At 41.1% G+C, this 23,473-nt stretch overlaps 1 protein-coding gene across 4 annotated transcripts in view; it reads right to left on the bottom strand.

Moving 5' to 3' along the window:
* The window catches only part of ADARB1 (adenosine deaminase RNA specific B1), a 418,661-nt gene that overhangs the window by 10,200 nt on the left and 384,988 nt on the right, over window positions 1–23,473 (bottom strand). For all 4 annotated transcript variants that reach the window (XM_030208743.1, XM_030208744.1, XM_030208746.1 and 1 more), the window contains 3 exons: window positions 15,248–15,416; window positions 12,673–12,821; window positions 10,785–10,953 (listed from right to left, as the gene is read on the bottom strand). In XM_030208743.1, the coding sequence (XP_030064603.1) occupies window positions 10,785–10,953; window positions 12,673–12,821; window positions 15,248–15,416 (487 nt within the window). The remainder of the gene's footprint in view (window positions 1–10,784; window positions 10,954–12,672; window positions 12,822–15,247; window positions 15,417–23,473) is intronic.

Raw genomic sequence — 23,473 nt, 5'->3', positions numbered from 1 at the left:
GCTAGGTCCTTCCTCATGTCATTCACACCCTCTAGGGTATGCATACCTCCATTGTATGCACATCTCTTTATGCATATTTACTGTGGACATCCTCACACCTGACTGGCTGGGTGTGTCTTGAGGATTGGGTTGTGAATACTGCTCTAGAGAGGTTAGGAAAACCCACACCCATTAGCCTGGAAAGAAGACTCTGTTCAGGTCCTGCTCAAATACAAAGGAACCAAGAGTTTCTGCCTAGCTCATTGATGTTTAAACTATCTTCCAACAAGTGACTCTCTCCCAATGCTCCTTTCTGAGAGCTTTTCACTTTCTTCACTGGTATATAATGGGGCTCATTTTCAAGGCACTTAGACTTACAAAGTTCCATATGTTACTGTAGGGCTGACTTTCAAATAAGAACAACGCCCAAAAAGTGGCATAAATCTGCATTTGGCAGTTTTTCCTCACAAAAACATCCAAATTGATATTTTCAAAACCAGTTTTTTGAAGTTTTTCTATGAAGTCCGTCAGACATGTGTTCAAATCACAAGGGAGTTGGTCGGGGGGGGGGGGGGGGGGGGGGGGGGTTAAGGGCAAAATCTGGGCATTCCTAACACTTGGACATTTTTGATCTAGATCTGTTTTATTAATGAATAGGCCACAACAAAGTGCCATAAATGACCAGATGACCTCCCTTTACTCATTGAGTGGTCAATGATTCCTTTCCATCCACAAAAATGTGATTAAAAATATTACTTACCAGCCTCTATGACAGCCTCAGATGTTACACTCAGGTCCATTTGAGCAGAATGGAGGTCCTTGGAGTAGTCTAGTTGTGGGTGCAGTGCACTGCTGACAGGTGGACCCAGGCACATACCTCCCCTTAACAGTTATACTTGTGGTAGAAACTGCGAGTCCTCCAAAACTCACCAGAAATCCACTGTACCCATATATAGGTGCCCCTTTCAACCATAAGGGCTATTTTAAGTGGTGTACAGTTGGGGTGGTTGGTTTTGGGGGGCTCAGCAGACAAGATAAGGAAGCAATAGTGAGATGTGTACCTGGGAACATCTATTTGAAGTCCATTGCAGCACCCCCTAGGGTGCCCCCTGCTCTCCTGGGATGTCTGTGTGGCCTGTCTACTAAGAATGTTGGCTCCTCATACATCCCAATGGTTTGATTTTGTGCGTTTATCACTTGGACCTTTTTTTCTCGAAAATGGACCAAAAAGATAAATGCTCAGCGTATAAAAACATCTAGCAAATAGCCATTTTTGAAAAAGAGAAAAAAAAGAAGACATTTTTCTATTTTGAAAATGGCTATATTCCCTACTTGAATTTTGGACGCTTAGACATCATATTGAAAATGCCCCTCCACATAACTTTGTAAGTCTATATGCTGTAAAAATACACCTTAATATATCTTGCCTAATGGTTAATGCAGTGGGCTGAGAACTTGGGGATAGGAGTTCAATTCCCATTGCAGTTCCTTGTGACCCTGGGGCAAGTCACTTAACCCTCTCCATTGCCCCAGGTACAAAACTTAGATTGTGAGCCCACTAGGGACAGAGAAAGTGCCTGCATATAACATATGTAAACTGCTTTGGTTGTACCACAGAAGGGTAGTATTACATTGCCAACATTTTTACCAACTCTGGTTACCTATCGGCACGTTAAACAACAATACATAATGAAATATTCATTACATAATGAAAGATCCAAAATATCCCCAATGGTACCCCTTCCCACCCTCTTAACCACTCTTTCTACAAACTACAGACATCCTCACCTTCTTCTACTCCCTTCCCTCCTTTTATTACCCTAGGACCTTAACTCAACTTTCCCCTCTTACCCCGTCCCAGAGGCTTTTAAATTCTTCCCCTCTGCCCCTGATATTTCTTAAGAGCCCCCCAAGGGCTCAATTTATCAATTATAGGGAAGGTTCAAAACTTGCTAATCTAAATATCTAACAGAATCCTTAAATTACTCCCATTTGTGATATATAGCCAGTATCATGGGGACTGCTGCCACATCAAAAGATTAAATCTCAGTAATTTGACTGTGCCAGATTCTCAAACCTTTCCTGTTGATCCTTAGCCACTTTATCATACTTCTGTTTTGTTTGTCTAACAGTCCCTGTAAGAAAATCAATATCAAAGAATATTTATTTAGGAAAAAAAACAGTTTTATGAAGTCACCAGAGAGATTTCAGGTTACTACAAATTAAAGAACCAGTTTGTTTAGGTAAGCAGTCACTGGTACCATTGATGTTCAGCCTACTAAACTCGGCCGAGAACCAACTACTCCTATGAATCTTTATTCTTCCAGGACAGATCACCTGAAGCCACACTCCGTGAAGGGCTAATCCTCTCTCTCAACTATTATTCTTCAATTCAGAGAACTTGATGAGGGTGCCTGCCACAGCCCCTGCCAATGTCGTAGCAGATTCATCAACCTCCTGGGCAGAAACTGCTTCAGTCATCTGATCAACACTCCTCGATGCTGGTCTGGAGGCGACATCCATTTGAGAAGAATAAAAGTAATATCTTGCTCCAAGTGGGAAGGCACTTCTTCACATTGCCCAATAAGAGACTCCAGCTCAACTCCAAATCACTCACACTGATGCTGCATGAAACTGTCATCATTGGGAAAACAGATCTAATGGTTGAGTCTTAATCTTCACTTTTATCTTGGTGATGGGAAAACAAAATATAGCAAGAGAGTTACAGCATCCCCAAGTTGGAGGTAAAGCAAATATACCCATTGCATAATGGACTGGAAAAAATGATTTGGATGTGTTTCCTCTGCCAGCATATTCCAACTACTGAGAAGTTTTAAAGCTGAGAAAATTGCTTCTTGAGCAATAACCAAAGTCCATAACTTTATGGTTTCTGCACAAATGCTTAGGGATCCCAGTCTCCTTAATTTATACACATAAAACATTGCCGACTGGCCTATACAGCTGCTGCCTGTTCCTTTTTTTCCCCCCCGTTTGAGCACCAGAAACAGAAACTACTACTCTTTTTGAAGCAGGCTGCCCTCCCCAGTTCGTCAACAAGGGCTCCAAGGAGAGAAATCCCCTCCCTTCTAATCAATTCAAACATGGAAGTACCAAGGAGCAGCCTAGCCACTGGGACAAGTGTAATCCACTAATATGGTTCTGTGTAAATGTATTTTGCCTACACTGATCAAGATCCTCATAAGTGGTCACAAAACCAATCAGAAACAAATCAGAAGATACACCCCCACACAGTCAGTGGATAACTATAATGGAGAAAGTGGCGGCTTTGGAGATGCAAACCTATAAAGGCCTAAAATCAATGCAGCTGAAGTACTAGAGTCTTAGGTTTAACTTTCTTATGAGATATACAAGAACCCCCGAGACTTGTTGCACTCAGTACTTTATAGACCTCTATCATATATCCAAGCTGAAGAGCCCTAGCCTCTTTAAGCTTTTCCTTATAGGAAAGTCATCCTAATCCTGTTATCATTTTCGTTGCCCTCTCTGTACTTTTTCTAATTCTGCTATACCTTTTGTGAGATGCAGTGACCAGAACTGCACACAGTATTTGAGATGCAGTTGCACCATGAAGCAATAAAAAGGCATTATAATATTCTAATTTTTCTTTTCAATTCCTTTCCTAATGATTACTAACATTCTATTTGCTTTCTTAGCTGCCACTGCACACTGAGCTGATGTTTCAACTTATCAACGATGACACCTAGATCCTTTTCATGGCCAGTGACTCCTAATATGGAACCTTGCATCAGGTAGCTATAGTTTGGATTCCTCTTTCCCACACGCATTACTTTGCATTTGATTACATTAAACCCTTAATTCTATATATAGTGCTCAAAATTGTGCATGCCCAAATTGTGTGCGCAATTTAATTTCTGAACAAGCCAGAGCCAATAATTGTGTTCTCTGTATGAAACTTCATTGGCTCCCTATTAGAGAACGAGTCAACTTTAAGGCCATCACACTAATCCACAAGATCATCCATGGAGTATTACCAAGTTACATGGTCAATCTTTTAAATCTTCCATCCAGAAACAGGTCAACATCTTCACGAATATACCTTAACCTGCACCTTCCCAATTGCAAAGGGCTAAAGTATAAAACATATCATGCATCTAACTTCCCCTACCTGGGATCCCAATTCTGGAATGCTTTACCCAGATACATTTGATCAACTAGTGAGTACCTTCCCTTTAGGAAACTACTGAAAACCCATCTATTCAAACAGATTTACCCGAACGACTTGACCTATCATAAGCAACCCATCCATTTCCGGTTCATCTTATCATTAACAACAATGACTTAGAAATTACCTCCTACCAATCTTCTTACCCTCCATACTCTTCCCCTACCTCTTCTTTATCGCTCTACGTCCTTACCTATCCCTATCCTTTCTCTCATACCTCTTTTATCCCATTTACCCCTTGTTCATTTGTCCTACCACATACCTCCTTTGTTGATTCTGATACTACAGATTGTATTCTCTTGTTACTATGTAAGCCACATTGAGCCTGCGATGAGTGAAAAAGCGCGGGATACAAATGTAATAAATAAATAAAATAAATAAAACAAAGAGGAGAAAATATTTTTTCACTCAGCGAATAGTTAAGCTCTGGAACTTGTTGCCAGAGGATGTGGTAACAATGGTTAGTGCATCTGGGTTTAAAAAAGATTTGGACAAGTTCCTGGAAGAAACGTTCATAGTTTGCTACTGAGATAGCATGGGTAAGCCACTGCTTGCCCTGGGATTGGTAGCATGGAATGTTGCTACTGTCTGGGTTTCTGCCAGGAACTTGGGACCTGGCTTGGCCACTGTTGGAAACAGGATACTGGGCTAGATGTACAATTGGTCTGACCCAGTATAGCTATTCTTATGTTCTTATGAAAGACAGAAGTAGCCCATTCAGAATGGATGAAGACAGTGGGCTAGATGTGGCTGGAAAGTGGATCTGATGCATTGACTTATGGCCTTTAATTTGAGACACCTCAAGGCGTATTTTCAAAGCGTTAGACTTACAAAGTTACAGAGTGACCTATGGAACTTCGTAAATCTAAGTGCTTTTGAAAATGAGCCCCCTTTTCTTTGATCTTACCCTAAAGAAATTTTCTCCACAACAGGACACATTTGTGAGCTTATTCTACATATCTATTCTCAGGTCTGATATCAACAGCCAACAGAGTCTGCAAACACCGATTGCCATGGCAGAGATCTCAATGCTGTAAGCAATACATCAAGGGTCAACCTCAGCAAATGCTTTGCACAATTCTGAGTCCATTAGGCACTCTGTTATAAAATTGCCCTCAAAAAGTCTCTTGATTCAATTTTAGATATCATCACACTGATAAACCCTAGCCCTGCAAGTTTCATGGATATATTAGCACCATGAATGACTGTATATGTGTACTTTATTTAAAAAAAAAATCACAAATGCACAGTCTATGTAAGCACCTTATAGTTTTCCATAGTTAGACTGTGCTAGCCAGCCACAGGCATCTTTTCCAGAGCCTGCCAGTGAAATCGGCACAGTACATTAGACAACAGTTTATGCAATTAACATTATACAGTATAGCCATTCATAAAGTGTTCAACCATTAAAATGTGTCAAGTTAGCACTCCTAACTTCCAATGCCTGCAGGGAGTCTCATTGAGATCAGCTACTTACTATTTGAACAGTTGGCACGCTGAACAGATTTCCGGAAGCAATGAATTCATCTGCCAAGCATAGAACTGCTGAATAATGTACTGTATTTCAGTGACAACAGGCACAGCCTGTAAGAGCAGAACACACTGGTTCTGAATAGGAAACACTCCTTGAAACACTGTGATGTTTTGTGCACCCATTCACTCTAGTAAATTTAGGGGCCCTTTTACTAAAGTGTGTTAAAATCTGGGTTTAATGCGTTGTAATGCAGGGTTTTACCACAGGCTAAGCCCTGTGGCCTCACCAGCAGTCAAGATTATAAACATTCACAGATGCATATGCATTCATCAGCAGCCCCACTTGAAACAATTTTGACTCTGCTACCTTGCAGCACGTCAGAACTGTATTTCTTTAGTGACATTTAAACTCAAGAATTATTTAAACTAATTATATAGAGGAGGCTAATTAATGAATTAATATTTATTTCAGTTATATAGGATCATAGGTACAGGGTAGAACAATATTGATTTATCAGAAGGGGGTGTACCTGCATGCTGGAACTTTGTCCCAAGAGTAAGGAATTTTTGGATGACATTTTCAACTGTCGTAACTTTTGTTACATTACTTTAATTTCCCAATGTTCATGCCATACAGTTATATTTTAAGAATTAAAGAACTTATAAATATACTTGGATAAGCAGCTTACAAAACCCCATAACCTTTGCATATCTCTTTATAAAACCTTTGAGTACCAAAAAGAAAAACGGACACTTTGTTCTTTGAATTACTAGTAAATGTGAAGAGTTACTATTAAAAATGTTATTTTTATTCTTTCCAACAAGTGGGATGGAAGTTGTAAGAAAAAAATTATACAAAATGGGTCAAAAATGCATGTCTGTCCATCTGGGGGCAAGAAATAAAGAATCTCCCAACAACAAAAAGCTCGCCAAACATTTAATGGAATGGAATGAAAACTTGGCATGTTGGTAAAACTGGAAAAAAGACACAGAGTTAAATGGGCCAAAAGCTTCTGTAGCATAGAAACCTACAAACAGCGAAACATTAGAAACTTACAAACAGTGGAAGATTAGTAGACTGGTCCTTTCAAACTATATCTCCCTGTACTCTATTCTCCCAACCCCCCTCTAACTGCTCACTCCCACACACAAACTGCTTCACTACCCTTTAAAATACCATGACCCTTGAATGTTGCATCCAAGCAACTACCCCATCACCCCGCAACCGTCTCCCCTAAAGCCAGCCTCCTGCAATTACCCCACCATTCAACAAAGTTCCCCTTTCCCCCGAAAACTAACTCTTGGACAAACTGCCCTCATACCAGAATGTTATACACCCGCAACTGCTTCACCACTCTGCAAACTGCACCACCATCCCTGAAAATTAGTCAACAACTTCCCCATATCCCTGAATACCACCAAACAGCCCCATCATACAGCAAAGCTCCAACCTTTCATAAGACTACTGTCCAAATTGCCCCACTCCAAAAAGCTATCCTCACAAACTTTCCCACTACCCTTTGAAAACTATCCCTAATAGTTCCCACCCTTCAAACACTATCCCCAACAAACTAATCTACTATCCCAAAATCTTTCTCCACTAAAAACTACCCCTCCTCAACTTTTCCCACCACCAAAAAACACTCTGCAACTGCTCCACTGCCCTGCAAACTGCCACACCCCCACACTAAAATCTACACCCTTACAACTGCTCCCAGCCTCAAAACTAGTCCCCTCAACTGCAAAGTGCTCTCACCCCCCAAACTACTTCCAGCAACTTTCCCCCCACCCGACAAAGTATCCTATCACCACCCTACAACTGTCTACTCCCAAAAGCTACTCCCCAAAGTTTTCATGACTTACTAGGTAGTATAGTGATTGCTTAAGCCAGTGGTTCCCAAACCTGGTCCTGGAGGAACCCCAGCTAGACAGGTTTTCAGGATATCCACAATGAATATTAATGAAACAGATCTGCATTCACTGCTTCCACTGCATGCGAATCTTTGGATGGTCATACACATGGCAAGGCAGTGTATAACATTTTTAACTAAGTCAAATGAATTGTTACTGCCATACATTTCAATTTTAATAGTACGATTTAGCACTTGAATTCAAACAATAGGTAGTTGGTATAAAAATACTAAGGGGCCCTTTTATCAAACTACAGTAAAAAGTGGCCTTAGCACGTCCTTACACAGGTTATTCCCGTGCGCTAAGGCCATTTTTACTGCCAGGGTAAAATGGACAATTTTTGTATTTTCCCTATTAATGGCCATTAATACGTGAGCCCTTACTGCCAATTTTATTTTTTAGCTCAGGGGTAGCACACACACATGCAAAAATTACTGCAGGACACCTGAGTGCACCCTGCAGTAATGCAATAAACCCAGCTGCCCTCTGATTACGTGTCCTTTGTTAGTCTTTAAATTCCAAAACTAGTTTTAATTCAGTTCCAACCAACATAGTAATTTCTTTAGTAATCAGTTGTTTATTGGTGCAAATTCCAATATATATTCTCAACTTGTGTAAACATGAACATACTTCAATATATAAAGATGCTTTAAAATCTTTCAACTGTAATCCTTTAGCAATGTTTTTTTCACATTTTTCAGTGCATGGACGCCTCCACCAACATGCGGCATGTTTCGCAAATTGCTGCCTCAGGGTGTGGTCCGCCATAACTTGTAGTCAAAGGCTCACACATACTGCATCGGTGCCTGCCATATTCTGTGGTAAGGCATTTTTGGCTGTGGTAAGCACATGTTAGTGCTTACTGCAGCTTAGTAAAAGAACTCCTAAAAATTCATAAATATTTAAATGATTTGCTGGGAATTATTAACATATAGGTAATTCATCATAAAGAAAGTGTGACATCTTTTTTTAGTCTAAAGCTATCCGGCGAATAAAGCTTACTTTAAATGTGGAAAGCACTGTTTCCTAAAAGCTGAGTGGGAATCCTCCAACTGCATTGCTACCAGTGTGGGCTGGTATATCAATATTGTGTTTTCAATTACTGGGGACAGGCAGGTTCCCTGGAGTCATGCAGAGCTTGAGCTTGCCTATGATAATGAAACTGAACCCCCCCACCACTGGCAGAACTGTAGATGGCTGATTCCCGCTCAGCTTAAGGAAACAATGATGTGGAGGAGAGCGCTTATAAAGCTGCAGACACACGCATGTAAACGTAAGCACAAGCGGACTGTGCCTACTTATGTAATTTGTACAGCGGCATTTACGGGGGAATATATTGGGGGGGGGGAGTTGTGATGTATACATGTATTTAGAAGACATGCATATACACACTTAGAACACACACACAAATTTACACTATCTTCAAAGCAAATTTGTGCAGTACTGGGCCTGGTTTTGGGTGCCTTTTATATAAAGGCAAATAGATGTCTTTAGTTTAAAAAAAAAGAAAAGTGTCTTTTTTGAACTTTTCACACAGGATTCATCTTGTAAAATTACACACCATGTGACTAAAATGAAATTACAAGCAGAGGTATAGCAGCTACAGTCCTCAACGTACATACATACTAGAACAGTGTTTCCCAAGTCCAGTCCTGGAGTACCCCTTGCCAGTCAGGTTTTCAGGATATCCTCAATGAATATGTATGACAGAGATTTGCATATAATGGAGGCAGTGTATACAAATCAAGTTTATGCTTATTCACTGACTCCAGGACTGGAATTGGGAAACACTGTACTAGATGATGGCAAAGACTTGAACGGTCCGCATCCAGTCTCCCCAAAATGATAGACTCATAGCATATGACAAGATACAAAAGATGCATACTTGATCTATCCTAGCCATTTTCAGGGCCTAGAGCATAGAAATCTGCTCAACACTGGTCTTATTCCCCAACTACTGGAGTGTGCCACTCCAGGCTATCCAGATCTGTTCAGCCATAACCGGGGCACAGACTGTAGAAGTCTGGCCTTATTTCCCCCAATTACTTGGGTTGCCATCTATTTCTTTATGACATTTATATCCCACATTATCCCAAATAAGCTTGGGTTCAATGTGGCCAACAATCTTTAATTAGTATTACAGTTATTTTTCCATATAGGAATTATTTGTGCTTATCTCATATATTTTTGAATTCTGTTCCTGTTTTCGTCTCCACTACCTTCCATGGGAGGGCATTCCAGGCATCTACCACCCTCTCGGTGAAACAGCACTTCCAGATGTTACTCCTAGGTCAACACCCCTGCAACCTCAATTCATATCCTCTAGTTCTACTACTTCCTGGTCTCTGGAAAAAAGTTTGTTTGTATATTAATACCTTTCAAATATTTAAATGTCTGTATCATATCATCCCTATCCCTCCTTTCCTCTAGAAAATACATACTCAGGTTGTCAACTCTTTTCTCATATGTAGTGTGGCGTGCAAACCATTTTCATTGCTTTTCTCTGAGCCTCTAAATCTTTTTACATCCTTAGCGAGATATCGCTTCCAAAATATTAATGCATTTGTTTACTGACCCACTTTCTGACTCTTTTTGTTCTGTTTCTCTGTCTCCTATCTTTCAGTTTCATGAACACATGATTACTAAGGCCATGCTTTTACTGACATGTCCTCTACATGCTGTATTCATGTTTTCCACATTTACATAGAACTCATGCAAAGATCAGCACTGCTATGATCCAATTTAGATTCAAGGAAGTGGATCACATGAGGCTCAGGAGCAACAAAAACCTATAAGAGAAGGATTTTAATGATTTGGTTTCCTATAGTATCCAACTTAAAATCATTAGAAAAACCCATAACCCTCATCTTACTACTGGTGTGTTAAAGCAGGGGTTCTCAAACCAGTCCTTAGGATACATACAGCCAGTTGGGTTTTCAGGGTATGTACAATGAATATGTCATGAGAGAGATCTGAATGCACTACCCTTGCTGCATACAAACTATCTTATGCACATTCATTGTAGATATCAGGGAAACTAGACCAGCTTGCTGCATCATCGGGTCTTGGTTGAGAACCTCTGCTTTAAAGGTCTCAGAGCAGCATATGAGCATGTATTTTGGACCACTAAGGCTACTGGATTAAAAGTTTGACTTTAGATTATTCTAATAATGCTTTATTTTCATCTGATTCTTAGGACGCCTTCCAGAAACTTCACCTTGCTATCTTGTCACTGCAGGACATGGTAAGCAGCCTCTCCCCCTGCAATACTCCATCCCATGTCTGGATGGTGTTGCTAGATCGCACAGGAATTGTTCCTTCTCCAGACTCAATCTTTGTTCGAAGTTGTCCTCTTGCCTTCCGGTTTGGATGTCTGTCTCCAAGATCTAAAAAAAAAAAGACGACCAAACAAAAGAAAACAACTTTTTAAGCCTAACAAGATGCAAAACAGGCTTCAAATATAAAACAACATGGACAAAACAAGTTACATACTTTTACGACTGAAAGGTTTTTGCTGGAGGAGGTAGAACAAAGAAAGATAGACTCTTAAAAAGCAGTTCCATGCTGATCTTGGCCTTTATTGCTAAGATAACTGACAGAATTTACTATAATCTAAAATCTTCCATTCTTTTGCCTAGTTTTACCACCCATTTGAAGGCAGTGGGCGGAACTTGCCGCCATATTGGTGACACCAAAACAATAGCAATCGCTATTGAAAACAATAGGAAACTTGTGAGTTTTATACTGTGTTATTAAACCTCCTATGTTTTGCATTTTCTATGTTAGGAGGGGATTGGGGGAATGTAAAGGGAGTTGGGGAGTTTTGAGGGGTCTGTGAAAGTGTGTGTGGGGGGGGGGGGGGGGGGGGGAAGAGGTCATATTCAAAATGTATTTGTCAGTGCTCCACAGTTTGCTCTGTTATTTGCAATGCTGTATTGTGATTTTCAGTGCTGCACTTTATGCCTTTATTTTTGCTTATGACAACAATAAAGATATTTCTGTATAAAAACAACAGTAAACACTTTTGACTGCCTAGGTGTTTTTTTTAATCTGACAACTTTCATATTATTTGAAAACTTCTCATATCTAGATATATATCATGAAATATTTTAAATGCTGCCAGGTTTCAACCTAATTAAGATTTTAAAAAAACAAACAAACCTTTGTAATTTAAAATAAAATCTGTGAATGTTGAGCACCTGATTCTCATACCATGATCTCTGTTTTGGTGGCCCATTACTAGGTGAAAACACCTCAGCACCCATACAACGTGTGCTAGGGTTTCCCTATAACCAGCCCCTCAAAATGACACACTGATTACGATTTAGAATTACTACTCTAACTGATGAAAGGTTATTCCATTCTGACGGTTCATCTGTGCACATCCGCATGCTGCACAAGCAGGCAAGTTTCTATAACTGAGATTAAATAAAAATGCTACCAACAAGGATGCAGCAACAGATAGATAGCTTTGGTGTCACCAATATGGCAGATGCAGGGGGAGACGGCTTCAGCTTTCTGACATCATACCGTCTCCTGTCTTTATTAAACCTCCTTGGGCTGAATATTTATTTATTTGTAACATTTACTCCATCAAAACTTAAGATAGAATTGATATAAACTGGTAATCATCAGCAAAAGCAACTGCGTATTGGAAGACAAAATCAGGACACCCTGCAGCTTCTTCTTCTAACCTTTCTTTTCCAAAATATGTTCCCTAAAGGGCTAACGCAGTAGAGGAATTTCAAATCCACTGACATGTGAAAACTGTTTCATAAAGTGCACACTTTTAGCCACACTGAGAGGTGGTGTCCCAGGAGGGGGAGGGGAATGAAAGGGGGGGGGGGGGGGTAGAGATAAGCACATGCATAAATTGCATTTTTACATCTACATACACTATTTTCCATTGCTAAAAGTACCTGCAATAAGTTTCTAAGCAGAAATACGTGCATATTTTTGCTCTGAAAATTGGTGCACAGTTATTTATGGACTTTGTCCCAAAATGCATCCCTTAAAAATTGCCCCAGAATAAAATGGCAGCCTGTTGTCCAAAACAAAAGAAATTGCACTCTTTTTGATTTCCTGTGAGCATGCCACATTCATACCTTCCTGCCCTGCCTCGTGAGGTGAAAATATCCTAGCATCTCCACATGGAGAGGTGCTGATATACAGATGGAACTGTACATTTTCTTTCAGCTTAAACCCACCCCGCTCCGACCTGATAAAAATGGACTTTTGTTGGTCTTCTTTAGTACTGAAATGAGAAGAGAAAACATACATTAGTCCGAAAAACATACATTAGCTGTAGGCAGCTAGGTTCTATTATAGAATGGGCTTTTCCCATACACCCTACGGGCACCTAATTGGAGACAGTTATAGAATTGGCCCCCAAGAACTTCACTTTTTTATGTCTGAATAACTTAAATGTATGAACACACATCTTTAGCTAACTGGAACATAAAGACATAGAAGAGGACAACTGATCAGTTAAAATACAGTTACAATTTTCATTTCAATGTTCCTTTTTCTTAAAAAGCCTAGGCGTAACTTTTAGTGGCAGTGGCCAACACATTAATCTAAACAGCTGCACTGGTGTGGAGTGGAGGAGTGGCTTAGTGGTTAGAGCACCGGTCTTGCAATCCAGAGGTGGCTGGTTCAAATCCCACTGCTGCTCCTTGTGATCTTGGACAAGTCACTTAACCCTCCATTGCCTCAAGTACAAACTTAGATTGTGAGCCCTCCTGGGACAGAGAAATATGCAGAGTACCTGAATGTAACTCACCTTGACCTACTACTGAAAAGGTGTAAGCAAAATCTAAATATATATATATATATATATATATATACACACACACACACACATCTATTTGGCACCAATCTCTCCCCCATTTTATAACCTTAGTGCCATTTCTGCATTAAAACTGCAGACTACTAGCACTTAAACAAGTGAATGTACATTTGTGCATGTCTTAGCTGGGCACTCAGGGCTACTCTATAATTTACCTGCACAGATATAGGGAGCAAGGACAGGGCATAGGCGGGTGCTTAACTTACAGAAACAGTATTCTCACAGTACGTACCAAAATGCTGCATTTAGGTGCGCACCTTTATGCCTGTTATTGACATGGTATAAGTGGGCGTCCCTAACTGTGGGCAAACAGATGCCAATTTATGTTAGTATTCTTTAGCATAGTCTTGGTGTACAGATGCTGTTATAAGAATTCACGCTCAGCCTAACTTTGTCACTCAGTTATCAAACTGCTCCCTAAATGCATTGGTGCTGATTAGATAGGAGAGTTTTGTTGGGGTGGCCATGTCTGTTCACACTATGGCTGCTATTTCCAGCCAGAGGCCATCCAGTTCCTGTGTGGACTCCTTAATCTTCCTTTGGTGATTTTATATATATTGTATACCTTTAATTCACTGTGTTTATTTGTATTAATTTTGTCATGCCAGTTGTTTTTTCCCTAATTAAAATTGTTCACCACTTTGTTATATTTGATTATATGAATGGCACATAAATGCTTTCAAGTAATTAAAATAGCTAAATAAAATAAATATGTAAACCTAGTCACTGGTCATGCCGGAGCTTAGTCTGTACTACTTGGTGTTGGTCTTGTGCTTTGGGTGCATGCTTCATATCAGATTGTAATAGTTATTATACGCTTCTTAATACTACCCCAGTCCCTGCTGGGTCTTGGCCTTACTCCTCTTTCAGTGACTGTCCTGTGCTTGTATCTGTTTGAGGTTCCTCTGGCTTCTTCTTCTCATCTTGGGTTCAGGCAGTGAAGACTTGGCAGTCACCAGCATTGAAAGATTCAACCCAAATGGAAGACTGTCACTGCAGGGGGAAGGACCCTGCCCTGTCTTTTCTTGGATCCAGGGGTGCCATGCCCTATGAGGAACATGTCTGTGGACCTAGTCTGCTCACCACTCTTGGGTCTTCTCCACTGATGACAACCATCACAGTTGCCATTGCTAAGCATTTAGTTTAGGTCTGCTATTCAGTGGGTCGTAGCTAAATGTAAAAATTATCTGGGAAGATGCAGAATATAGCCACTATCAGGATAATTTTGCAGCCAACAAACATTACACACATACATGCAAATAAATATATAAAATATTTGATCATGAATGCTTGATTTTTTTCTACCATCTTGTGTGTTTAAGTAAATTGAACCTCTTACCTTTGATCTGCTAATTTTTGTTATTCTAAGTGCAGCTTCCTACCTACTTTATGAATGTAAGAATATGCTATAACTAAAACATGAAATGTACAATCTTAGTCAGGTTTCACACACCCAAAAGTGCAGAATGGGTGGGTCATGTGCATGTCTCCCAGATATAAATTATGTGCGCCAGCTTACACCAGTCATTGATATGGTATAAGACGGTGCACCTGCATGTGAATGCCAATGCAGAAATACGCTAGTATTCTATAATGGAATCTTGGTGCTCACATACTGTTATAAAATTGGCACTAGGCGTATAGAACTGGGGTGCCTAAACTGAGGTTTCAGTTTATAGAATTGCCCTGTTTGTTTTCTTTTCCACCTCCCTTTTGGCTTTCAGAAGAATGGACTTCATCGTCTACTAGGACTATGGAAGAGCAGTACTATAAAAAAAAAATTGCTGGTCTCTGTACAGTAAGTTTTAACATCTGTATTATTAAAATCTTACCTCAAGAACAGTTCAAGTTGTGCATAGAGGAATCTAAGTAGGGACCTACGAGCTACAATTTCAGCATGACAGTCATTTAAAGCAAGGCCACGGTCACTCATGTACTCCCCATTAATACATTTTGTTCCTGTGGAAACACAGATCACTTGAGCATCCTTCACATCTGTACCTAAAAAGATAAATGAACAGTTAGAAATGGCAACTACAGCTCTCATTAAGTTTCCAGAACAAGTTTTATTTACAGATTTGAGGCACAGCCATGGGAGCAGCCATGGCACCCGGTGTGGCTAATCGCTATGGGGCTCATTTTCAAAGCACTTAAACTTTCAAAGTTCCATAGGTTACTATGGAACTTTGTAAGTCTAAGTGCTTTGAAAATACACCTCTTAGTCACACATTTTGAGATTTGTCAACATGATCATCCTTACAAGAATAAAAATGGCCAAACATTTATTGCATCAAAACACAGTTGTCTAAATTTCAATGTATCAGCAAAGAACTAGAGAGGCAGTCTCAACCTTTGCTGCATGTGAAGAATGCCGTGTTTAGTGGAAAACCGCAATTACTTCATTTGCTTTTAAAGGCTGACCCTTGAGATCTATTCAAGAGTTCATAATCAAATTGACATCTGACGCAGGCGGACCACTCGCCGAAACATGGCCCATGTCGTGTCTTTTCAATAAAGAATTCGATTGTTCCAGTCTTGAAGGCCCGTTTGTGCTTGGTGTAGATTACCTTCAGGTTATGTTATATTTTATGTATGCTAGTTTGGTTTTTTTATATTGTATTTTTCTGTGTGTAATTTATGATAAATACAACTGTCAGTTTGAAATTAGGTGAGACATAAGTAATTTCATTAAAGCTAATTCATGCCTGAAAAAGTTATACTTTTAGTTTCCAGTTGCAAGTTTCCCTTTACTGCTCCAATGTCTAGGCCAATCTTCAATTCACATAGGTTCAGATTTACTTCCTAGATATTCCATAGGTCCATTTTGAAGGATATGGGAGATGGGACTCCCCCTCTGAAGATATACTGTAATAAAATAGATGCCTCTTCCTAGCACGTGGAGGGCACTCAATATTCAACCAGCGCAATACCATCCCACTGTACCTGCCCCTTCAAAGTGTATGAGTGGGATGGCAGCAATTCTTAATTGTGCTCTGAATGCAGTTGGCCTATACGCCTTTGTGGCTTTACTGGGACAGATTCAAAGACATGGTATTGCACAGGCTGAATCCAATGATTTATGCAAACATTACTGATCCCATACTGATTAAGTGCGGCTCACAACTTGTCACACTGACTAAAGGAAAACTCTTCACCAGTCAAATCCCAACACGACCAGTGTTTCGACTACTACTACTTATCATTTTTATAGCGCTACTAGATTAGGAATAATCATTTACGTTGGTCCGCTCTTGTCTTGACTTGTCTGCCTTTATAAAATAGGAACCCAGAACCAGCCCCAGCAGCACCAAATACCAATTTTACACCTGCTCAGAAGATAGTATAAATGTGCACATGCACTGTTATAGAATATGAGTGTACATCACAACTCTGCTCCAAATCTACCTGTAGCAATGTCTATGTATTATCTTGTTGGCATGCTTACTTAACTGCAGGTATTCGGCCACACAATGGAAATAGAAAATGTTTAAAAAAATGATCTCCCCCATATATTCATATCTAGAGTCGAAATTTAGAGAAACATCTGCTATGCAATGATTTCATGACGAGGAAAGGATTGATTTCTTAAGGAATGTGCAGGTGTATATAACAGAACTAAATGAAGTCACAGAACATATAACAAATTTATTGGCTTAAACGGTAGTGATACACAAATTGGGGACCAGATGGGCTGACTAGGAAAGGAATGATGGAAACAAGGAAATCCATAATTTTAACTGAAGAAACCCTAGCAAACCGTCCGTGCAATAGTTCAGGTAAAATTAGACTGAGGGGACTTGTGAAGCAGTAGCTGCTTGAAAGACCTACACATGTTCAGAGAAAGTGTAATTTATTCTCTTTAATTTACTTTACCAGGGGCTTATATTCCACTATAAAATAAGAAACTCTCTTAAACTATCCTTCTCATCCTTCAAAGAATTCCACCTCGAGGCTTTCTCAAGCCTATTCTCTTACCAAGCTGCCAAACTCAGGAACTCCTTACCAACACCTGTGCTCAACATCAACTGCTACATCCAATTCCGTAAAGCCTTAAAATCTGTTTTATTCAAGAAATATGTACTGATGAAATTTTTGTAAAACTGACTTCCAAACATGACACTTTAAAAGTGTTTAACGTGAAACTGAAGTTCCTTTCTCTACAACAGTGCATCAGACACGACCAATTGTACCTGATCTTAGAAACCTGTTCCTTGTACCTTTGCATCAGATTAATGCTAACACATTTCCCACTAGATAACGATGTTCCTTTTGCCGTACTATGCAATTGTCATCCCAGTATAAAGTTATTGGCCTATCTGCCCTATAAGCCACTTTGTAATCCGCTATGTAACTGACATCCCAGTGTAATACTGTTGATCTCTTCACTCTGTAATCAGCTTCGAAACTCCTGAGGTCAGCTCTATGAAAGCCATCCACATTGGTGATGCCAGATAACATCACCTATTTGTGTGGCCAATTCATCCTACTTGTTGAAAGAGAAAAACCCTCCCGAATGATTATATAACACTAAATGTCCAGATTTAAATTGAAGTAAAACTAATTATAGCTAGGCTGAAACTCAGCTTGCTATTGCAATTAGTTGCCTGTAACTTCAGGAAGGGTTAAAAATGCACCAGCACTGTGGACATTTATCCAAATGGTCTAAGGTTAAAAAGGCAGCATATGGAATGCTGCATTGCATCCCCACAGTATTACAGTATCTTTTTGTGCCTCCCCCTTCCCACCTCTTTTCCTTCCTCTCATTTGTCCCCATTTTACGTGTACTTAAAATGATGGCCGATTCTAATATTCTGGAAATAATTGGCCACAATTTTTATTAATACATTCTTAATACCCATTTAATAGTGATCATTCATGGCTATGAGGAAATAGATATCACAATCCCATCCATTCTAATTAAACTATAATAACTTCACCACCTTGAAGGAATATTCAGCTGTGTTATGATCCAGATTTGACTACTTCTAAGTGGGGCGTTTGGCAACCACCTCTACACACTCAATGATGGAAACCACACCCAATTCCAATGCTTCCCATCACTTTGTGCACTCAGCTTGCCCTCCCTTTTATCACCTTAGCCTGCTCTCTGGTAGATGAGTCTCATCTTAGCCCAACCCCTTTTAGAGACTGGGCCCCAATTTCTTTTCTTACTAGTCCAGATACCCCTTGACCAGTGCGTGGACCCTCTTAATTTTGAGTCTAAAAGAGGGGCATAATCAAACGGGGCGCCCAAGTTTTCCTGAGGACATCTCAGCGAAGGGGCGGGGAAACCCGTATTATCGAAACAAGATGGGCGTCCATCTTTCGTTTCAATAATATGGTCGAGGACGCCCAAATCTCAACATTTAGGTCGACCTTAGAGATGGTCGTCCCCGATTTTCGTCGATAATGGAAACCGAGTACACCCATCTCAGAAACGGCCAAATCCAAGCCATTTGGTTGTGGGAGGAGCCAGCATTCGTAGTGCACTGGTCTCCCTCACATGCCAGGACACCAACTGGGCACCCTAGGGGGCACTGCAGTGGACTTCAGAAAAAGCTCCCAGGTGCATAGTTCCCTTACATTGTGTGCTGAGCCCCCCAAAACCCACTCCCCACAACTGTACACTACTACCATAACCCTTAGGGATGAAGGGGGCACCTACATGTGGGTACAGTGGGTTTCTGGTGGATTTTGGAGGGCTCACATTTCCCACCACAAGTGTAACAGGTGGGGGGGATGGGCCTGGGTCCGCCTGCCTGAAGTGCACTGCATCCACTAAAACTGCTCCAGGGACCTGCAAGTGTCATATTTCACTGCTTAGATTCCTAACAACCTGGCATACTGCTCATTATTGCCAGTAAGGAGGAGTCAACAATCTTTCATTTGTGATGGACTATCCATTCAGTTTAAGAACCAAGCCGAAGTCCTGAACTACATGGGCTACATTCTATAAATGGTGCCTAAATAAATAGGCGCACCCAACTATGGGTATAGATATTTATGGCTATCAAACATATAAAAGGCAAGTGACCGACTCACCTGCAAATGCGCAGTAGAGTTGGAACGCTGAGAGTGTAGAAGTCCAAGCCCCACCTCCACAAGCAGTACAGCCCAATAGGGAGGAGGGCTTGGACATGGGCGTGGAATTCGGAGGAGGAGGGAGCAGGGAGGGAAGGAGGGGGCGGAACTGAGGGAAACAGACGCAGCGATGAAAAACTGACGACACGACGATGGCGGAAAAAGGGGGGACGGCGAAATGGCGGCGGCGGGGACGGCAGGGCACAGGTCACAATCGCGGTGGATGGGAGCCCGAGGATGGAGGGTAGGGGAGAGAACAGTTGATGGACATGGGTAGATGGAGCGGATGGGAGGGGGAGAGGAGGGTTGCTGGACATGGGGGGAGGGCAGGGGAGAGAGCAGGGTTGGTGGACGGGGGGAGGCCATAGGAAAACAAAAAACTAGCCCTTTGTTACGGGCTTAACGGCTAGTATTCAATAAAGGGCGCCTTTTGCACCCATTATTGAATACCAACATAAATATCCGCGCCTAACTCGGGCGTAGTGCCTAATTTCCATGCTGAATTTCTTGTGCTGTTATTTCTGTGCTGACATCAGCGTGTAATGCAAAATGGCAACTGGACGGAAGCAACCCTTCAGTGAGGAGAGACACTTTTCAATCTGGCCAAAGGGGGGAGAAAAAAAGTCTATAATGGCTGGAGGGTACAGTGAAAAGATACAGTGCACAGTAAAGCTCCTGACTGCATCAGTCTGCTGTGACCCCCAGCACAAGAAAGAACTATTTGAATGCTAATTATGTACCTGTGGTAATGGAGGGTGAAGTGAACAGCTCAAGGTGATAGGAACCAGTGGAGGGATTTGAGCCTGCCACCCCCTGAATGTAAGGTCAACTGTTCTAACCACTAGGCTACCTCCTCCACTCTCCCAAAATGTGTCGAGTCAGAAGGTAGATCCAACTGCCTTCTTTTACCTAAAAACATGCTCTCAATTGGATTGTTCTATGGTGTAAAGTTTACAGACATTCTTTTATAAAACCATCCTTTCTGTCCCTGGTGGACTCAATCTTAGCTTTGCCAAAGCTAAAGCAGTACAGAGTTAGGCGAGTTGGGCTGCAGTTGCTGAAGTGGGACCGGAACCTGGTTCCCTGGCCACTGCCCTAACCATTAGGCTACTAGTCCAGGTAGAGCTACAAAGTTTGACTATGAGAGACCCATATAGCACTGTATAGGCTAGATATCCAACATCTCTGGCCACCCACAAACCACTTGGCTCCAGCACATTTTTATACCACACCACCATCACCATGATTCAGATCAGCACTGCCAATCCCATAACGCATCAGAATCCACACTGCCCTCAGACCACCTTCACGCAGTAAGGTTGCATATAGGAACAGGAAGTCTGGTGTACACCACTGATAAAAGCTTGGGATGCTCCACTCTTAACCTGCCAGCTCAATTTAAAATGCCAGCAGAAGTGACAACGGAAATTTACCCTTATTGCAGAGAACAACTGCTGTTAAAGATCCTCTAAGAAAGGGTGAACTATCCTTCTGAAGCAGATATCAAAGTAAGAAATACCTGTGTCAGTACAATATAATAAAAAAAAACTCTGTAAAACAAAAAATTGTGAGAAAGTGAGAAAAACTGCACCAAATTATATTCTGTGCCCAACCCTATAATTAAGTGCCATTTCATAAAATACTCATTCAGCATGGAAATCTTAAACTCAGAGAGGGGGGTCATTAGTGGGGGTAAGAAACAGCAAGGCAAAGGGAGGGGGGGGGGGTAAGGGACAGCAGAAAGGGATAGAGGTGGAGCAGGAATCATCAATAAAGGAGTAAGCAGGCATAGCAAGAACACAGGCAGGTGAACAGGGTATAAGGTAGGGTCTAAGCACTCACCAAAACTACAAAATATCATCAGAAACAGAGTACAGCAAGCCAAAACACAGTTTCTAAGTCCCAAAAGACAAATGCAACCGGACTTGGGCGCTGTTTATAACATATGGAAATTCTGCGTGGTCTTTGGTGGCATCATGATCTGTGCCACTTGCAAAATACGCTTCCTGAGCCAATCGTGTCCCTGCCCCGCCCACTTTCCGCTTTTTTCTGGCACAGAAAAATAGGCGCGATGGGCAAGTTGGTGCTCAACGTGGGCCTTGATAGAATCACGCTCAGCCTTACCTTATATAGTTATCACTTCTTTGTTTAACTTTTTCCTACTCTTCTAGATGCTTTTGAGATCCATGGTGGCCCTCCATTTTAGCCAAGGAATTAGCTGGGATCAGATAATGCCGGCCACTGGCCACATCAACTTTATGTGGACCAAGTCCTTCTTCATTTGTAATGATAAAGTTGATTTTTGTTTTTTTTTTTAATCTCGACCAGGTCGTTACATCCTAAATGCAGTACAAACATGTCATAAGCTCATCTTCCTTAGACATGGGCTCACCTGGCTGGTCCCACTACATTCCTCACTTCCCTAGCCAAATTATTTTGACATCTCTTTTGGGAAGCCAAGTTGTTTTACATCATGCTATGTGGCTGCTCTTTCACTGACCCATGAAATGTGAGAGTAGCTGACAATCCAAACTTCTTCTCTTTGTCCCCTTGAAATGACAATCTGTATAACAATAGTCATAAGCCTTCGCCCTGTATATTGTACCTCTATGACTTCCACCTGCCCACTGCCTGTATGTATTTCCTGTGCATGCCCAATTTGTGTGCTAAGGTGCTGCTCAGACCTATACAGAAAGAAAAACCCACCTATGTACACCTATTCTTAAAGCCCCAATTCTTGCCCATGCTATTTTGAATTGATAACATGACAAAACGAATTCCACTCTGGTGACCGAGTACTATTCTATTGACTATTTGTCTTACTGTGAAATATACATCGGGGCCTTATCCTGACAGCTACCTTGTTCCATCCCTAACTAATGCCATCTGCCACTAGACCTGGTCCTTAATACACTTCCTTGGAGTGGGTTAAATATGTCATTAATGTGAAATGTCTTAAAGCAAGAAATGCTGTCTTACATAATCTGGACTCAAAATGGCTTTGCAACCTATGGCACTGCACACTGATAGCTACTATAACAATGGCTGATGTCTGAATTTCTTAATTCCTGTCTGTCCCACCCTCCATTTTCTGCACTAGGAATTCCTTAGTAGCTTCATCAGCACCCTTGGTTCTTGGAGTAAAAAATGAAATGCCTACCAGATCAGACTTTGCTTGGATTGTTAGCCAGGTTATGAACTCAGCTAATATATCTCTGATTAGCATGGCTCTCAGCATCTACTTTTCTTATAAGAATTGGCCCATCCTCTGTAGTACTGTTTCCATGTGCTCGGCAGGGGGCATAGCCAGATCATGATTTGGTGGGGGGCAGGGGTGGACTAGAATAGCACCTAAGTGCTATTACACATGTGGCCACAAATTAGTGCTAATTAGAACCAATTAACACCACTTAAGGCTTACTATTGATACCCAAGGCCATTTGGTGCCTAATTTAACAATTAATAATTAATTTAGCAGGTGCATGGAAGAGTGGGTAATGCGGGGGGGGGGGGGGGGGGGGGAGAGGGGGATAGGATGAGAAGGGGGGGAAGTTGGGAAGAAATGAATAGATTATATGTGTTAAAATAGGGTGGAATGCGGCAAATTTATGTTCATGTTATTAGATCAATGTTTGGAGATTCGCACCTTGTCATGTTGTGGAATGTATAGCTTTAACAATAAAAATTATAAATTGGAAAAAAAAATAATTACTTTAGGCAAGCAACTGGCACTATTCTATAAACTGGGAGCACAACTTTGTAGAATGAGGGAGTTTATGCTGTGACGGGACTGCTGCTTCAATGCCTTATTAAGTCCAGCTTTGTTGCAGGCCTAATGTAAGGATATAATTATCCAAAGGGTGGTTGAATTTCACAGCTCTCCAGATAACTTTTGCGCCGCTCCAGGCACTCCTTTGGACTCTTCTCCTACTAGATGTATAGTTTTTTTTTGTATGTTTAGTGACATACACACATCA

This window comes from Microcaecilia unicolor, chromosome 7 (assembly GCF_901765095.1).
Source record: "Microcaecilia unicolor chromosome 7, aMicUni1.1, whole genome shotgun sequence".
Lineage (NCBI taxonomy): Eukaryota > Metazoa > Chordata > Amphibia > Gymnophiona > Siphonopidae > Microcaecilia > Microcaecilia unicolor.
The sequence above is the reverse complement of the archived record's forward strand: the minus strand, read 5'-3'. Positions and strand labels throughout refer to the sequence as shown.